Consider the following 18614-nt stretch of genomic DNA (forward strand, 5'->3'; position numbering starts at 1 on the left):
GAACAAGACTGGAACTCCCAGGATCTTTTTTTCTGTTTTTTTTTTTCTACAAAAATCTCGTAGATCCTTTCCCTACTTTTGTTAAAAATTGTTGTTCTGTGGATTTTCCTCCCAACCACTGTCTCTAATGCTACTGCTTATTTTCATGCGATCACCTACAGTGAAGCCAAGTACACATCATAGTTGGAAATCATCTGGACTGTGTCTTATCTTGATATTTGGGAGTTCCAGTTGTAAATATAAATGGAAGATTTTTGAGGGTGGGTGCTTTCCAAGAATTTCTTTTTGAGAATCTCAATGAGAGGCACAAGTTAATTCACTCTACTTACTTTATTGGTAATTGGTTCCCCTCTTTATCGAAAAGAAGTGAGGCACTGCTAATCCTTCTTAGATTGCCTATCGTAAGAGAGGATTTGGAATCCATATTTGGCTGCAAAAGACTCATGTGTATGTGGTCTTGTACTTACTGGGCCCAAACGAGTTGTGTACCTTGGTTGTCCCGGTGAGTAACTGGATCTTCATGTGCTGCAGAAGGGCTGTCCTCTCGCTCAGGAGGGGCATCCTATTAATTGGAAAGTGCATAATTGTGGATCCATGAATCAGACACAATATATGGTCATTCTGATTATGTTGGCGGACTTGCCCATCTTTTGTCCTGCTCTGATTATGTTGGCGGACTTGCCCATCTTTTGTCCTGCTCTATGTCCTGATGCTCCTTGTCCACTAGCATTATTTTTCAAGATGAAGTTTCTAACCTTCCTCCCCTTTTGTGAGATTTATTGGAACTTCCCCCAAAAAATAAAGCGGAATTCCAAAATGAGACCCTTGTGATCTGCAGAGCACTCAAAAGAAGTGAGAGCCAGCGCTTTTATGATTTTAGATCTGCTGATAGGAAGGGTGAGCAGATTATGGAGGTGGTAGTGGAACGATTTGTTATGAAATCTATGCCCTCTGCTTTTTATCACTCCCAAATATTCATCATGGGTTTATAATATCTAAGAGGTTGAAAATGCATAAATAATGGCATGCCAAATATCCGAATAAATTGACACCTTCCCTCCAACCCAGGTGTGAACCATATGTTAATTGTTTTTTTCTCTAGGACAGTAATTTGTGTTAGGAACGTGGTGTTGAGTGGACTTCAGTTTATGTATATATGCAGCAGACGTGCAACTGCTGGTTGGCGTTTTAGGGTATATTTAGTGGGCATTCAATGTATACCATGCAGGAGTGAAACGGATTGTGTCTATATGTTTTCAAATTTGATAATGTCATGTAATAAATTCATTAAACAGGATATTTTCTTTTTGAAACCCAGGAGCATAGGAATTTGCCTTTTATGCGTGAGTTGAGATATCTATTTTCACTGCTGGTTGGTTCAAAAAGAAAATACGTTGACCCGTCAAGAGCTGTGGACATACTGAAAGATGCTTTCAAGTCTAATGATTCCCAACAGGTAAGACTCTACAGTACGTATACAATATTTGTGCATTTTATAAAGCCCCTAATAAAGGCTAAATATTGTTTTGTCCTAATGGATTTTTATTATTCCTATCTGGAAAAGTGAGGATCAAACTATGACATTTATTTTTCTATGTTATGAGACGTAAGGCCAGACCAAAATCACTTGAACTTCTGCTTATAGCATGTATGCCTTAAGATTAATAATATTAAGTGGGATGGGATGTAACTCTTTTTTTTTTTATCTCTGAATGTATCAAAAATGGGAACCTGAATGTTGTGTGTGTGCATAAAGGCCTACATGCTGCGTCTGAGCTCTTTTTAAATGGGTGCATCTGAATGAATTAATAAATAAGTTACTAAGCCATTTATAAAGCGTCCAGCTGTCTAACAGATGTCCTGGTGCTACTGACTGAATACATGAGTGGGAAAGCTGTTCATAACTGTTAATATGACTGAAACAACCTAAATTTCCGTATTTGTTTAAAGCCAAATTCACTAGGGGAGGCACAAATATTAAATGGGAGAGCATTCTAGAGTGTGGGGAGCAAAAAAGACCCCTCCAGCGAGAGTGGCGTGCAGTGGGTACCACCAGCAACAAGTGATTAGATGTTCTTGGAGACCTTGAAGGATGGTAATTCTAAATTATATTCCTCAAATAGAAGGGACCTTTGTTTTGAAATGCCCTAAAGCCAAAAAGATTTTTTAAAAGGATACACTGATGTACATGGCGTCAGTGTAAAGACTTCAAATGTCCCGATCTGGATTCCCGCCTGGGGATGTTGAGCAAAAGCCAAGCTGCGGCATTCTGCACATGTTCAGTTAAGTTATTTGTAGTCTGAATAACATCCATTTATGGTTTCAGAAAGGTTCTTACTATAATAGTTTTCCTAGTTACTTTTGAATGAGGTTTTAATGGGAGTCTTTCACTCTTCAAAGTCATGCTCCAGTCAATACTACTTGCCAGTCAGTATTTTTTTGATAGAGCAAAGATTATAGTGTAGATGGTATTGGTGTACGTGTTTCTGTAGGTATTCCAATATCTAGTGGCACCCAGTATTGTAGAATTGCATGTGGTGTTATAACTCTCTGCTAACAATAATGAAAGTGATTGCAACGTGAGCTCTTCTGTGTTTCTTTGCCAACACAGCGTCTTCAGTTCATGCTTTGCAAGGGTCTTTGCCATTTGTACTCTGCACTTTTGAGGAGGTGCATATAAAAAACATGGCTATTTTCCAGTTTTAATGATGGCCAAAACTACCTATTTCTAATATATGTTCTTTATATTGTTGGCACCTACTATGATTGTGAAAGGTAATTAAGTAGCCTAAATTCAACATAACTGATTCAATTCTTGCAATTCAAGCAGGGAGATCAAATTGCAATATGTATGTGCATCTATAGACCTGGTACAATGGTTCCCTGCCTTTAATGTAAGTATGGTAATATGTTTTTTTTCTGGACTGAGGTGAAAACGATCCTGTGAAGGCAATCCATCTAATAAACGTAATTATATTTAGCTTCTTGGTTGCTTCAAAAGTTCCTGCCCTATTGTTTTAAATAGAGGTGGTTTATTTTAGTGAAGTTTTATGTAGCACCAATCTTAGATCAGGGGATGGAGTATTTATTGCAATAGTGAGCTTGTGTCCTTATATTGATCTACTGTTTTATAGGAAACATAGGTTTTGAAGCCCTGGTTTTCTCTGCCCTGGTGGAAAACGATGCTTCCTATGGGCGATGTGGGGATGCTAATCCACCATATCCTCTTGGGTACTGTACACCTGAGAAATGTAGTGGATGGTGGGCAATGCTCTTGTCCCACTGACAGTTCTATCACTTCTGGGTTTGCATTGCTGCTGTCAGCTCGATGTCTGCTGTCCGGCTCTCTCATTGAAATCGTAGACCACACCTTCAAATAGTGTTGGGTCGGTCGGTAGATAGTGGAAGGATGGCATTACACCAGATTTGTTTTGTTTGGTGGGGTTTCACTGCCCATGGCTATTGCACAGAACCCAATGTGTGTTTTTTTTCTTTATATGATGGACTGTAAGGAGGGTTCTGATAAAGCCGGGAGGGAAGTAAAATGCCAGTTATTTCTTTTTATATTTGAATGGAGTTGCAGGAAGAGAGAACACCCCCCATGTTGAATTGAGTGTCTGGATACTAGGAACATTTAAGGGGAGGCTGAGGACTGTGAGGACCTGTTGTGCGTGACTTTACTACCCTGCACTTCTGATCTGAGTAGGGGAAAATAACTTGGTGGGGGGCGGGTTGGGGAGGGTAAGGGCAGCCAACATAACATAAGATAGATTGGTAAATGTCAACAACATTGATTTTCCACCTCAATATTCTGGATCATCAACCCTTTGAATGTATATTTAAGAATCAATATCCCATTTTGACTAAGCTACTCTCCTGAACCTCTGGGTCTCCAGGATGACTTGTCCTATACCATTGACCCTTACCAATTAACGATTGGCTAGTAAATTGTTCGATTTAAATAAAATGAATACAGTGAAAAAACAATCCGCAGTTTACATAGGATAAAGGAAAATTAGGGCATGACCTGGTTGAACATATACTCGTCAGAAGCCCAGGCAGCCTAGTCAACAACCTAAAATGAAGGTTAATGGAGCCCAATGGCCCAACCTATGGATGAGCAAATAACTTGTTCCAAATTACGGTAAGAATTAAGGGTGATTCACAATTTCTGCGTAAACGGCTGAGTGCCATTCTCTGTAGACTGCAATTTTAACACCAATGAGTCAACAAATGTTGTTACCTTACAAGTAAGTGCTCTGTTTGTAGCAGGTATTCAATTGTAAATAGCTGGTTCTGCAGTTTGTATAGCAAGAGTCTCAAGATTTTTGCAAAGTAATTTAGGCTTGGTGCAAATGTGGTGCGGTATAGATTCATCTTTGGAACCGCACAGCCTACAACAATGACACTTTAATTTGGGCTTTTAATCAGTTATAAGGAGTAAGAGCAAATCCTCGAGTGAATTTCCAACAAATTTGGTGTTTCAGTGAATCTGTCGGATAACGTTGAGGGACCAGCTAGAAATATGTAATCTGGGTGGATTGGGCCATTGTCACTGTATTAGAACTGGATTAGCTACTTAGATGGAGAGTACTCTTATTTTTAAACACTTTTTAAACTTGATCTTGTGAGACCCCGTGCTCCCAAATGACATTAATTCCTACTCAGCCAATAATCACTTTGTACTAATCTGACCATAATAACTGCGGGCTTTGTGTCTTTTCTTTTTTTTGCCCTTGGATAGATTTGAAGGTATACTTGAGGGTCCTGGTGTAGTCTTAAACTATTATTAATAAATAATTCAATAACAAGATGTCTCAAATGGATGAAGCCTTACGGCTAGAGCAGTCGACCTCGAAGCTGGGGAACCGGGTTGGAGTCTCGGCAGCGACGCTAAATATCTTGTGATTCTGGGCAAATCACTTAATTTCCCTGTGCATAACAAAAATGAATTTGTCCATTTGTAACAACGCTGGTGCTCATGTAGAGCGCTCAGATACCCGATTTCTCAGGTCTGGTTCGCGCTATATAAAACTAAAAAAAAAATATGAACTCCAATCTCCGATTAATGAGTTGGTGGTCAGATCATTTGAAGATAAAAAATTAACTTAAGGTATTTTCCTAAGGCTTTGTCCAACATTGTGCTCATCTAATCTCCAAACATACTGCGTTTCGGAGATTAGATGAGACCAGTGGAAAAATGTTTGCTTTCAGCACCATTAATATAGAGCCAGCTGTTGGGCTACATTGATATACAGCTTCCCTAGCGAGTGTTGCAAGAAGGTACATTTTATTTTCACTGTGCTCTGTTGAGTTTTTAATCTAGCATGCCTTCAATGCCACACTACCATGTAGTTGTGTGTCACTTACATGTAGGCACCTCATAGAGTGCAACGAAAGGTTCCGCTGGGTCTACCACACACCACCATTTTGGATTTATTTATATTGAGCAGTAGGTCGTTTTCATGGCAAAAGTCAAGATTTAGAGGTGTACAGAAAAAAAGCAACTTTATAATTTACTGCACTGACCTGATCTGCAGACTTGGTTCTACCACCAGACCCTGTTGAGCTCTGGGCTCTTTTTTTTGACCAAGTGTATTTGAAAATCTACAGGCTTTTTGTTCTTAAAAATATTTAAAAACGAAAAAATTTTTTAGAAGGTAACATTTACTAAACACTTCAACTTCTAGTATATAGTCAAACATCATCAGAATTATCAATGAATGTATGGATCTATTTAAGTTAAATAGCTTCATAATGTTATTTAAGCTAACGGGGAAGGGAATTCATTAAGGAGGTTATAAACTCCCATTTCCGTATGGGAGTTTGTGCAGCATTCGGAAACCAGCAGCACCACAAGTTACCATAGAGAAAAGGGACTTCCTGTAAATACCTGCACCGCGTGGCAGGCACCCCGCAGAGGCATGGGACCCTGCTAAGGTTCCCTCAAAGTCACTTTCCAACTGACTTTTTCATGTCAGAAAGACCGACGTGAAAAGCCTGTCTAAAACAGACCTCACATTTCTGACGGCGTAAACGCCGTCCGTAAGGGGGTTTCCGGTTGAGCCCGTCGGAACCCAGCTGGAATGACCGGACGGTTTGACTTCCGACCGCCATAATCATAATGTGGCGTTCGGAAGTCAAACCAAGGATGTCGGTCTGAAAGCTTTCCGGCAGACATCCTAATGAGGCCCTAAATGTTTTACAGCATCTCGAAATTACAATGATACAAGTTATTCCTCGTAGTCAATAATGCCATGTCATTCTGCCTACTTTACATCTTCGCGACCTTACTTGATCTTGCATCCTTGAATATGATTATCCTTTTACACAGTTCCTTTGTGGCTTCGTTTCAGAACATATTGATTCTTGAGTGTTTTGTGAAATGGTGCAAAGAGCTATCGATTACAGCCCTGCGCCTTTAATGCACTGGTAGTTATAAGGGACGCAGTAGTAGATCACTTAAATAGGTAAATGGGGAGTTAATAAATGTGTTCATAATACAGGAGCTGTGTTGTGATGGTAGAGGACAGAAGGTAGGCCTGCTTCGTCAGTCGACATACCTCACCCTGATGTTTGTTTCAAATGTGCACATAAAATTATTTTGTGCTGCAACGTTTTTGTAGCGCTATGTAGGGCGTTAAAGCACTTACGTACATGGGTACCACGCTACACTGTGTAGGGTGTTTGGTTGGGAATTTGTTTTCTTTGTTTTGATCCTGTTTGGCAAGTTTTCCCATGTTGTGTACGATGACCACCAAGGTGGGGTTATCGTGGTATGCGACGCAGCACTTAGCAGTGTGATGGATGAAGAAGTGTGAGGGAGAGGTGCTCAGTCTTCAGCAAATTTGCATCTCTGCATGTCCCTCTATGTATTTATTATGTTCATAGTCCACTTACCTGGTTACTGCACTTGGTTGTCCACTCAGAGGAATTTTGTTTCAAGTTTATGGTCCAGACCAGGCATAGGTTAAAGGGAAAAATGGTAAGGGTTCTTCTGAAATGGACTTTAATATCATTCATATCTGATTGTCATTGTGGGAAGTCAAGAAGCTATTGTAGTATGTAACTTGTTGCCACCTGTAGTAGTGGACTAAATTTAAATTGTCATCTAGTGGAATGAAACAGATTTCTTAATTATTTCATGCCCAGAGCTGGCTGTAGCACTACTCATAGTTTACTTACGCTCAGTTCTGTGATCTGCATGGTACAAGTTCTTTGCAGCAGGCACATTAACCCGCTGCACTACTTTATGATTATTCGAAATTGCCACTAGATCAACCTCTGATCCCTTGCTAGCATGAGAGGTAATCACCAAAGTAATCCTGACATTTTTATTGTTATCTGAAAATGATGGACACCCAAGGAACTCTGCAGCACATGCTTTTCACCCTAAAGTTATTTTAAATTCAGAACAACTCCTAGCCCCCTTGTCCCACCAAGGTCAGCGACAGGTGCTGCTTCACCAGTCACACCTCCCTAAAACTGGTCCTTTCTACTATGCCTATTCATTTGGTGATGGGTGGTTTATTTCTGGTGTGGACTGGTACAGTACTGGTGATGGATATGATCCATAGCGTTTTTTTCTTATACTTGTGTATAAGTGTCAAGCAGTAAAAGGGAATCGTTATGAAGCCTATACGAACCATAATCGACTGATCAACCGCTGAGTGTTATGGTTGTTTTTACTCAGCGGATCACCGCCCATTTGTCGTTCGCCTGCACTGTGGTTCCTGAAGACTGCCAGAGACCTCTCACGGCCCCCGCTTCGCGGGAGCCGTTCGTGGAGAGGTTTTGAGGGAAAAGGAGGTCATCTGACCGGAGCCCTCTGTGCCGCGGGACTGCGAGGACCAGCATTCCGTGCGGCATGGACAAGCCGCAGCTGGTCCTCTTCCCGCCCTGACCTCACCTGGTTTAAAGCTGCCTAAGTCCACTGCCGGTTGTTGCTTTTACTCAACGGATCACCGCCCATTAGTCGTTCGCCTGCACTGTGGTTCCTGAAGACTGCCAGAGACTGCCAGAGACCTCTCACGGCCCCCGCTTCGCGGGGGCCGTTAGTGCGGAGGTTTTGAGGGAGAAGGAGGTCATCTGACCGGAGCCCTCTGTGCCGCGGGACTGCGATGACCAGCATTCCGTGCGGCGTGGACAAGCCGCAGCTGGTCCTCTTCCCGCCCTGATCCTCACTATTTAATCTTCCACAGACTCACGCACGGGGGACGCACGCGGGTCGTAGCACGGGGCGAAGCCCGGGCCAAAGGTGGGCACGTTCTAGCCCGTTACTGACCGGGCCAGACCGGACCGGGCCACCCCTCTTGGCTGTCTGGTTGTGCTAGATAGCCTCAGTAATAGTTTTCTTCGCATACTATAGCCCTGGGATATTGTTCAACGATGTCTTTGCGTGAAAGTCGGAGCAGGGCTGTTAAAACTGTGAAAAAGGCTACAGGGACTCTGGATGATTTCATCACAAGGACTAATACGAACATTGACATTGAGATCACTAAACTACAGCATAGAGTATCATTGGAGTTGGAGGCAGCTAGAAGACTGTCCTCAGACCTCGCACTGGGTAAAAAATCTTCCTTAGGTAGCATAGCTCTAGCTAAAACTCTCGAGCGTTCAACTGGCCCCACACCCATTATTATATTGGCTGATGTGCACTCCGCACCTGAGGAAACAGCCATTTCTGCTGTTGCCATATTAGACTTACCTCATCACACAGCTAATAGCAATTTATTTCAAAACCCTACTAAAGTGGATATGCTGCTGGAGGATGTTAAAGGGGAGAAAGCCATAGGGAAAGAAGAGACCAAGAGCAAACAGGGTGAAAACAAGGTAGAGCCAAAACAAAAGAGAAAAAGTAAAGCCATGTCAGTGTACGCTAGGAAAAAGGCTAAAGTGGCTAAAAGCCAGTGTCTTATAGGGGGGGCTATGAAATTAGGGAGCGTAAGTAGCTCGCAATATCGGACGCTCTCAACTACGCAAATGTCTAATATTAGTGACAAAATGGAAGCGTTGAATTCGGATACAATAGACGGGCCCCCTGTTATTGGGGACGAGAAGATCATCACACCTGTGGTAGAGTTAGAGGGGGGTAAAGAATAGTTTTTGAAAATTGTGTGGGAGACATTAAAGAAACTTCTTAGGCCGCTGGAAGTTAGGTTAACTTGTATTGAAAATCAGCTCCTTGAGGTGGAGAAAAGTATCATCACCCTGTCCAGTTTAAGTGGCAGTGAGCTACAAAGCTCTGATGTAGTTGCTAGCTCTTCATTGGCTCCTATTGAGACCCCCTTGGCACCACCGAAAGTAAAACCTTCTAACAAACAACATTTGAAGAAGGACGTACCAAATGTAAATAATCAGATTGTGAGCGTCGATACTCCTATTGCGACCCCCTTGGCACCACTTAAAGGAAAACCCGCTAATAAACCACTCTTGAAGGGTACTGTACCAAATGTGAATACTCAAATAGTGAGTGTTGTCGATACTCATCCTCCCGTGCACACTGCTTCTGCATTAAATGAGTCCTCGGTCCAGAGAACCTCTGTAAATAAAGCTTATAATCACAACTACCAGGCACCCCATGTTAGAGATAATCCAAGGGGAGGATTTATAGATCTTCCGCCTGATGCAAGGCTTTTGTAGTTGTACTTACCGGGGTCCCTGAACTAGGTAATCAACATGAGGAAACATTTTTGTCCTTGAAAAACAAGGTGATATATTGGCTGAACGAAAACAAGCCTGTTCCTAATCATATGAAAAGCAGAATTCTTATGGTACGAAGGGTGCCTTGGATTGGCCCTATAAACAAATCTATTTCGGGTGACTTAGTTTCATTCGAGGAACCCCATACTGCTCAACATATATGTACACGGAACACTTATGCAGGCACATCATCTATTGAAGTTAGACCCCTAACCTTCTTTTATCCCCCACTGAGGCGTACCAACTATGGAGGTAATTGGGCTATGATCAATCAATATTCTAGGCGTGGTACCGAAATTGGTAGGCAGGGTAATCACAATGTGTGGAATGGAGTCCCTACCTACAATAGATTTAGCTGCTTAGATGGAGTTGATTGACTCGTGCCTTTGCTAAGCTGCACCACTTATTCCTATGGCACACATCACCCACCCTGTGATGAGATCACTTCCACCAAATATGACAACAGCGAGGTAATACGGGCAAAGGGTGAGGGGGGTAATGACCGTTGTAATAATGGGGATGCCCTAGCTAAGGAGTGCCTTCTAGAAGCCACCCTTATGAACCCAGAAAATGAAGAGGGTTGTTTGGGTGATAGAGCCGACAACGGTGTAGTGGGTCTGGCTCCTCAAATAGAACCGCATACTGTAGATGGTACGTCGCAGGACAGTGTGATATCACCAGTGGCACCAATATTGGTCACTGAAAAGCCAACTTGTCCTGGTAGCGGGACAAATCCACCACTGCTCTTGATCTCCTGGAATATTGCGGGGGTAAATAAAAATCTGAGGGACCCAGAGTGGGCAGATTATATTGACTCTAGCGACTTTTGTCTATTGCAGGAAACATGGGCAATAGACACACCTCACAGGATAGGGTTTAAAACATTTGGCATTGGGGCAGTTCAGTCCAATAGGGGTAGGCCTTCGGGGGGACTCATCACATGGGTCAAAATCCCACTGAAGATCAAGGCTGAAGTAATAGAAGCAGGCTCATCGGACATTTTGGCCCTAAAATTTACAAATATGAACGGGGTAGAATGCTATATAATTAATGTTTATAATAGACCCTTAGCACACTCTATAGACTCTCCCACTCTTGAAATCCTGGATAGCTTTCTGAAAAGGGTGGTTGGTGACGCCGCAGTGATCTTGGGTGGTGACATAAACTGTAATTTTGAACCCGTTCTAGGGCTTGCAGATGTTTTTGAGGATGAAGATCAAGCTAATAACATTCCTCAGCTTGAGACCACAAACTTCGTCAAATGTTCGGCTTTGGTTGAGCAATTGGTGAGGTTAACGGCAGATCACGGTCTTAGGGCGTGTAATGGTCGCCTTCCTTCTGACCTTTTAAAACAATCCACCTTTGTGAGGTCCGATATTAAAAGCAACTTGGACTTTATATTTGTCTCACTGAGCATCTGGCACCATATGGTTGACCTCGTGGTGGCAAATAGGGCTGAGAGTGATCACTATCCATTGGAATTGTCCATTGATGTAATTATGTTTAGCGAACCCTCTCTATTATCTGCCCCCGAGGTTACTAATTTCATTCCGTGTGATGTGGTACATGTCAGTAATAACAGACGTGCATTGAAATGGTCGCATGTTCTCGCACATGGTAATGCTCTCGCAAATGTATATTCACTATTTGATACAATTTTTGGCCCTATAGTTGGATACTCTTCTTCACCTAATTACTATGATCAATTCATTGCATTACACAAGACATTTTTTCAGGAGTTAAAAACATGTTTGACAAAAATGCCAAAAAAAAGCAGCAAAACGTAAGGATTGGGTGTCATGGTAAATTATGGTATGACCAGTCATGTAGGTCGGCCAAGAGGGAGCTTTTGTTTGCAATCAAAAACAAAACGAAAGACGATGTCAAAGTTGCCAGGGAGACATACAAGCATATCCAAAGGATCTCAAAAAAGAAATGGGAGGAGTCAAACTGGGCGGACATGCTGGCTGCCGCCAAATCTAAGAACAATGTTGGGTTTTGGAGGCTGGTCGCTAATGGGTGCCATGCAGGTAGAGCTGTGAAGGACGTCTTTTTAGACGAACTGACTTGGGTGACGCACTTCACAACCCTTTATAAACCATACAATAGTGGCTTTGATGAGACGCCATGGTCGCCACCCCCGATTGAGTGTCTTGATTTCTCAATTGGTGAAACCAAAAGGGCAATCGCAGAACTGAAAAGTAGCAAAGCTCCTGGTCCTGATAAGATACCCGGTGACCTGTACAAGCATGAGATTGAAGTTTGGGCTCCATATATAAATCACTTGTTTAATGCACTATCTAGTAATTGTCAGTTTCCAGATAGTTGGCGTGCTGCAGAGGTTGTTCTAATATTTAAAAAGGGTAGCAGGTTTGTTCCATCAAACTACAGACCGATTAGTTTGATGGACATCTTGCAAAAACTCTACGCCAAGCACTTACTATTTCGGATAAATGACTGGCTAGAGGAAAAAGCAATACTCACCAAACTTAAAGCCGGGTTCAGGGGTAAGGTCAGCACCATAGACCAGGTTTTTAGATTTTGTTGTATATATTGGAAATATGTACTCATTAGGAAGGGGCACTTGTATGTCGCCTACGTAGACTTGAGAGCGGCATTTGACCTCGTTCCACGTAACTTGCTCTGGAGGTCCCTTAGTGAGGTTGGGTTGCCAGGGTGCCTTCTGGCTCAAATAGTTGAGCTGCACGCTAGGAATCATGCCAACATCAGGTGGGGTCCTATTGGGGAATTGACGCGCAACATCCCTATAGAGCGTGGCGTCCGCCAAGGATGCGTTTTGGCCCCTACCCTATTTTCATTATTTGTCAATGATATTCCTGATCATTTGAACGGTTGTACAAACGACTCACCACAACTTAATGGGGAAAGGGTGCCTGCGTTACTTTTCGCGGATGATACCATCCTGATATCCCAAACTAAGAAAGGTCTCCAGGCACTCTTGAACTCCTTTAGTATGTACTGTGTGAAGAAAGGATTTGAGATAAATGTTAATAAAACTAAGTTTATGGCACTGAATTCCTGTAGGCCGGATAGGGGGACCCTTAGTCTGGACGGCCAAGTGCTAGAAACAGTTGATCACTTTTCCTATTTGGGGGTGGTGCTAGACTCAAACCTTACATGGAAGGCCCAAATCGAGAAAAGTAAGGTGTCTTATGCCCAAAACGTTAAGCCAATTATTAGCAAACTCAATACCAGTACCAGCAAATGTGTGACTCCTGTGCTTGAGCTTTTTAAATTTAAAATTCAATCTGCCGCACTCTATGGGGCTGAGATATGGGGGCCTTGGGCAAGGGATAGCTTCCATGGTCTGGATAACAAATTTATGAGATCCATTGTAAGGGTTCCTACTAGTACACCTCTGACACCTCTTCAATTGGATTTGAACCTCAAAAGAACTGACAATCATACAATCATTAGACCATTAATGTTCTGGATAAGAATATGGTCTACTCCAGAACTGATTGGTTACAGGAAAGGTCTTCAGGAAATATTGGGTTTAGATTCTCTTAATTCTATTTTCTGGCTCAAACACATTAAAAAATGGTTCTCAATCTTGGGCCTGCCTCAGTTATGGGAGAGTCCGGAAAGGCAACCGCACTATGCGAAATCTATGGTGAAACGAGCCTTCTGGTCCTTCATAACTAATCAGTTAGTAAATGGAAATAGAACTGGGTCTCTAACTTATAATTTTCTAGGCTTCAAAGACGAACCCTTTTTTGAGGTATTTCTAGATGAGATAGAGCCTCCCCTTGCGAAGTCCTTATTTTTGAAGTTCAGGTATGGGAATCTCATGATAAACTCTAACCTGGAACGTTGGTCCAAGAGAAAATCGGAAGGGCCCAACGCTACACAGGGGAAGTGTATCATGTGCTCAGGTTTTCACAAGGAGGATCAGGTCCACATACTGTTCTTTTGTCAAGCATATACCAAAGCAAGAAAAAGGTGGATCAAACCCTTGTGCAACCTTCTAGGAATAAGATCTTGTATCATGGCATATAGAATTATTAAAACAAACACTTCCCAATCTATTGTATTCAGCATTAGTAGATTCCTTTATTCTGTGTATATTGCTCGCAGGAAGATTGGTCAATTACTTTGAGCCGTTAAACTTTTGTTGGTTTATAACGTTATAGTTGCTTTTATATGATGATGGTGTATGATTCTCCCTCCAATTATGGTATATGTCCAGACCTTAAATGTTAAATGCCATGAAGCTCTGTGTTTTTAATGCATTTATGTACGTATTTCTTATTGAGGACGATTATTATGACTTCTGTAACTAATGGATACGTTTTTAACTGTTTTTAGACTTGTATGTGTAAAACGACATGGCTCTGTGTTTTTATGCATGTATCTTTTATGGCTAAAGCAGCTGAAATAAAGATTTCTGATTCTATTAATTCATGTTGTATTGCAATTGCATTTATAAAGCATTTATTACCCCTGATGAGGTGGTGTAGCGCTTTACACATGCGTTGTGCTGCTCTGGAGTTTAGGGTTAGTCTTTTTTTTTTACGGAAGGAAACTTCAAAACAGAAATATTGTATTTTCTTTTGTTTGTGCTGGAATTGTTCTTCCTTTTTCATTATCAGACTGATTCATCTTGAACTGTGAAGTGCCTAAACATAACTATTGTCCCTCCCTCCCCGTACCCACTCCCCCCCCCCACGTCTAATTTGTGAAGCTCCATAGATCCTCTTCAATCGAGCTATGAAAATGCCTTTGTTCTCATATTGTAGCGACTGTGATGCTTGGAAATAGCTAGGATCACAGTTCAGCTACATTAATAACTGTGTTACTTGTAAATTGTTTGTTTCTGTGTTCGGCTATGGTTACATTTCTGTATAATGTTACAAAATTATTTACTCCTACACTGTGCTTGGAGCATCTGTAAACACGTCTTCGTGCTAGTTTAGCAATATTATGTAGGTGGCACACCACAATTCTTTCACTTCAGAAAGAGGAAATAGGAGTACATCACAGGAATAGTTTCCTCGTACCTTCACTCCAAAATGCACACAAGACTGCTTTGGACATGTGGAGCATATTAGACCTGTTACAGTTGTGGTTCAGTGAAGTGATCTCGACGAGCTAATATATGTGCCGCACCTCTAGGAATTTTGTTACTTTAATTTGATAAGTGATCCTGGTTTGTCCCTTTCTTTGTTCCCCTCTATTTTTTGATGACCAGTACATAAAACCCACCAGCCTTTCCCCAAGCTGGCAGTTTACTTGCCCATTAAGGTTATCTCTGCTAGGCATTTCTTTGAAATTAATTTCTATTTCCACCAGTGTTGCTGAGTCCTGTCACTGTTCATTTTTTTGAGCAACCCACAGTTTGCCTTGGAAAGTCCAGTTCTAGGGTAGAAAGCTGCACTCAGAGCAAGGCGGGTAAGCCATGAAAACTCCACATACTGAGTTGACTAGTATAACATGCTGACTCAGATGGGTGCAGCCCACTCATGTGATCTAGACTGAATGCAGCATTACTCAGCACCTTAACTTTGCCCATCTGCCATGACCCTGCCAAGGAATCCATGGATTGCCTCTCACCTGCCATGGGAATCCATGGCTTGCCGCTCAGGCCATTGTTTGGAAAAGCTTCCCATGACACTGGACTGACTTGAAGAAAGATACATTAAGGCTGGTGAGACCTGGCTTGGTTTAAGTACAGCTGCCACCTTATTTATTAGTAAAGAGGATTGTGTTACAATGTAGTTAGTCACCTTCTGTCTGGCTGAGGCTGTAGTGACTTGCTCGCATTCTGTGGTGACCTATATGGGTTCCTTGATTAGAATAAGGCAGTTCTGTTGCTAGCTGTGCCCGTCCAAGAATTTCACCACTGGCAGCACAATACGAATGCCCCTAGCCATCCCTCTCAATCATGACCCCAGTTCCGACAGCCAACAAAATATAACCAGAGTCTTAGTCTATTATTCCTAGCTGAAGTATTCAGGCAACAGGCCTGCTTTGAACTCACTCTAATTTTTTCAATGTAAATGCTTCGGACCCCCAAGAAACGTGGTCAAGACCATCAAGGGGGCGCCGTGAGGCAGGGGCTGGGACAGGCGGTATCTCGATTCCCAAGATCCAACTACAAGCTTATTAACTGCAGTATCTTTAATATACGCTATTGGAGCTGGATTTACCACACCTACGGGCGCCAGATTGCCCTTCCAAATGGATCCTTGTTAAAGGATTTAAAGTGTACTCATTCCCATTACAGGACTTCAAATGGGTCCTTTTATTGCTATTTTCATAATTTCCTCCCAGAGTTTGGAAGTGGGTAATTTGCAGGCCTGCTGCCTTCCCTGGATGTGGTAGTAGTTTCTCAGGCTCCCTATCCGGAATCGAACCCTGATTCCCTGTTACCAACGTTCACCATGTTGGGCACAGAAAGTACCATTGACAGTTAATTGGTCAAACATCCAAATGCATCATCACCGTAACAGGGTCATGCGGTGGGCGCAAGGCTATCTTGAGTCACCAAAGCTGCCGGGCGAGCCCGATTGGTCTTGTTCTGATAAATGCACGAATTCTGAGAAGTCAGTGCTCATCTGTATGTATTAGCTCTAGAATTACCAAAGCCATCCAAGTAACAGATGGAGCTATCAAAGGAACCATAACTGATTTAATGAGCCATTTGCAATTTCACTGTACCAGCTGTGTGTACTTAAACGAGCATGGCTTAATATTTGAATCTGAAAGAGACACGTTAGTGATAGATTCCTTACCTTAGAGTATCCCCAGGCGTCAGGCTGGATCCGGACCGTTTTTCTGCTTAGCATTTCCTCTACGCGCCAGTAGGTGGCGTCCTGCGGCTCCACGTCCGTCACTGGCGTTGTGGGCGCAGAGGTGATGTCACCGAGAGTACTTAGGTGCCACCCATGCGTGCTGACGTCAGTTCTTTCTTTTTTAGCGCCAAACGCGCAGATCCTTATTGAGCCCATACCTCGGTAATTTTTAAATACTTTTGAAACTCTTGTCTCCTTCTCTTGTCTCCCGGCGCACATAGGGATGCCAGGCTTGAAGTTTTGTGGGTCGTGCCGCCGGAATATGTCGGTTGTGTACCCCCATGATGTCTGCCTCTACTGCCTGGAGACTGATCATGACTGTCGAGACTTGGCCCGAAGGCCTTGCGGGAGCGGCACCGGAAGTTGCTGGAGGACCGGCAAACCTCTCACCGCCGCTCCGGGTGTAGAGGCCGTTCGCGGGACCGCTCGCGGGACTGGAACAGTCGCTGCTTGGGCTCCAAGTCTTCACCTTCAGATTCAGGTAAGCGACTTCGTAAAAAAAAGTCGAAGAAGCATGTTCGCTCTCCGACATCCCCTTGTTGCTCCTTGGAGGTGGACAGGGGCTTTGCCCCTGTGGCTCCTCCGGGGCCTGGGAGTCCCGCAGCCTACCTGCCATACCCGGGTCCGACGGCAACTCCCGAACAGATGCAAGGGTTTCTTGCTGCCATGGACTGCCTTTTAAGGCCTCGGGCTCCCACCTGCACGCCGGCGGGCCCTTTGGTCCCGTGTCCGGATCCTGTTGTCCCGGCTGTACCGCCTCTGGCACCGGCCTCAGAGCCACTGGATCCAGCGCCCTTGGCTCCGGCCCCGGCGCCACAAGGTGCAGCGCCGCTGGCTCCAGCCCCGGCGCTGCCCTGGACTCCGGCCCCACCCTTGACTCCGGCCCCAGCACCGTCCCTGACTTCCACACAGGCGCCGCACTGGGTGCTGTTTCTCTCGCCCCTGCCCCGGTTCCCGGATCATTTTGTTCCGGCCTCGGATCCGCATTGGGATGTGGACCTGGCCGGCTCCGTTCCTGGCGCCTCTTCCCCTTTCTCAGAGCACTTTTGGATCAGAGGCCTCTGGTCTCCGGCAAAGTCCTGGCTCCATATCAACCTTCTGGAGCTGCGGGTGATCCGGCGTGCACTGAAGGCATTCCTTCCCTTGGTCTGGGGAAGTGTAGTGCAGGTGTTCACGGACAACACCACTGCCATGTGGTATTGCAACAAAGAGGGAGGGGTGGAGTCCTGGACCCTTTGTCAGGAAGCTCTGCGCCTCTGGACATGGCTGGAACATCAAGGCATTACCTTGGTGGTTCAACACCTGGCAGGTTCTCTGAACGCCAGGGCGGATGAACTCAGCCGCCGGTGCATGGTGGATCATGAATGGCGTCTGAATTCTGACGTGGCGCAAGGTCTCTGTCTGCAGTGGGGAGAGCTTTGGTTGGATCTATTCGCCACCGAAGAGAAAGCGCAATATCATCAGTTCTGTGCATTGGAATTGCCAAGGCGGCACACTTTGGAGACGCTTTTCGTCGCAAGGGAAGCTGCGGTCTGTTGTACTACTTTACGCCTATACCACTTCTGCCCAGAGTGCTGAAGAAGATCAGGCGCGACCGGGCCCAAGTCATTCTTGTGGCTCTGGACTGGGCTTGAAGAGTATGGTATCCCGAGCGACTCAATATGAGCATTGATCCCCCGATCCGTCTGCCTCTTCGGGAGGATCTTCTGTCGCAGCAGCGGGGAACGGTCCTCCACCCGAACCTGTCCAGTATCCACCTCCATGCATGGCGATTGAGCGGTCTGGGATTCGGTAGCAGAGGTCTTGCCTCAGTGTTCTGAAGTTGAGCAGTTGACACCTTTTGTTCTTCCTCATGAAGTCTGTGATGTCATTCTGGCAGCCAGATGTCTCTCCACTAAAACGGTATACGCCTGCAGGTGGAACAGATTTGTGGCATGGTGCACAGCAAAGGCTGTGGATCCCATTTCTGCCCCTCTTTCTAAAGTTCTTCTGTTCCTTCTCTCTTTGGCCCAGCAGGGCTCTGCTCTGGGCACTATCAAAGGTTATCTTTCGGCCATCTCCGCTTTTCTATGGCTTCCAGATCAGCCTTCTCTTTTT

The 18614-nt window shown here is 44.0% G+C and overlaps 1 protein-coding gene across 3 annotated transcripts in view; it reads left to right on the forward strand.

Annotated features, from left to right (window-relative positions):
* Window positions 1–18614, forward strand: part of USP25 (ubiquitin specific peptidase 25) — a 528720-nt gene that overhangs the window by 177695 nt on the left and 332411 nt on the right. For all 3 annotated transcript variants that reach the window (XM_078658355.1, XM_078658353.1, XM_078658354.1), the window contains exon 7: window positions 1319–1456. In XM_078658355.1, the coding sequence (XP_078514481.1) occupies window positions 1319–1456 (138 nt within the window). The remainder of the gene's footprint in view (window positions 1–1318; window positions 1457–18614) is intronic.

This window comes from Lissotriton helveticus, chromosome 8 (genome assembly GCF_964261635.1).
Source record: "Lissotriton helveticus chromosome 8, aLisHel1.1, whole genome shotgun sequence".
Classification (NCBI taxonomy): Eukaryota; Metazoa; Chordata; class Amphibia; order Caudata; family Salamandridae; genus Lissotriton; species Lissotriton helveticus.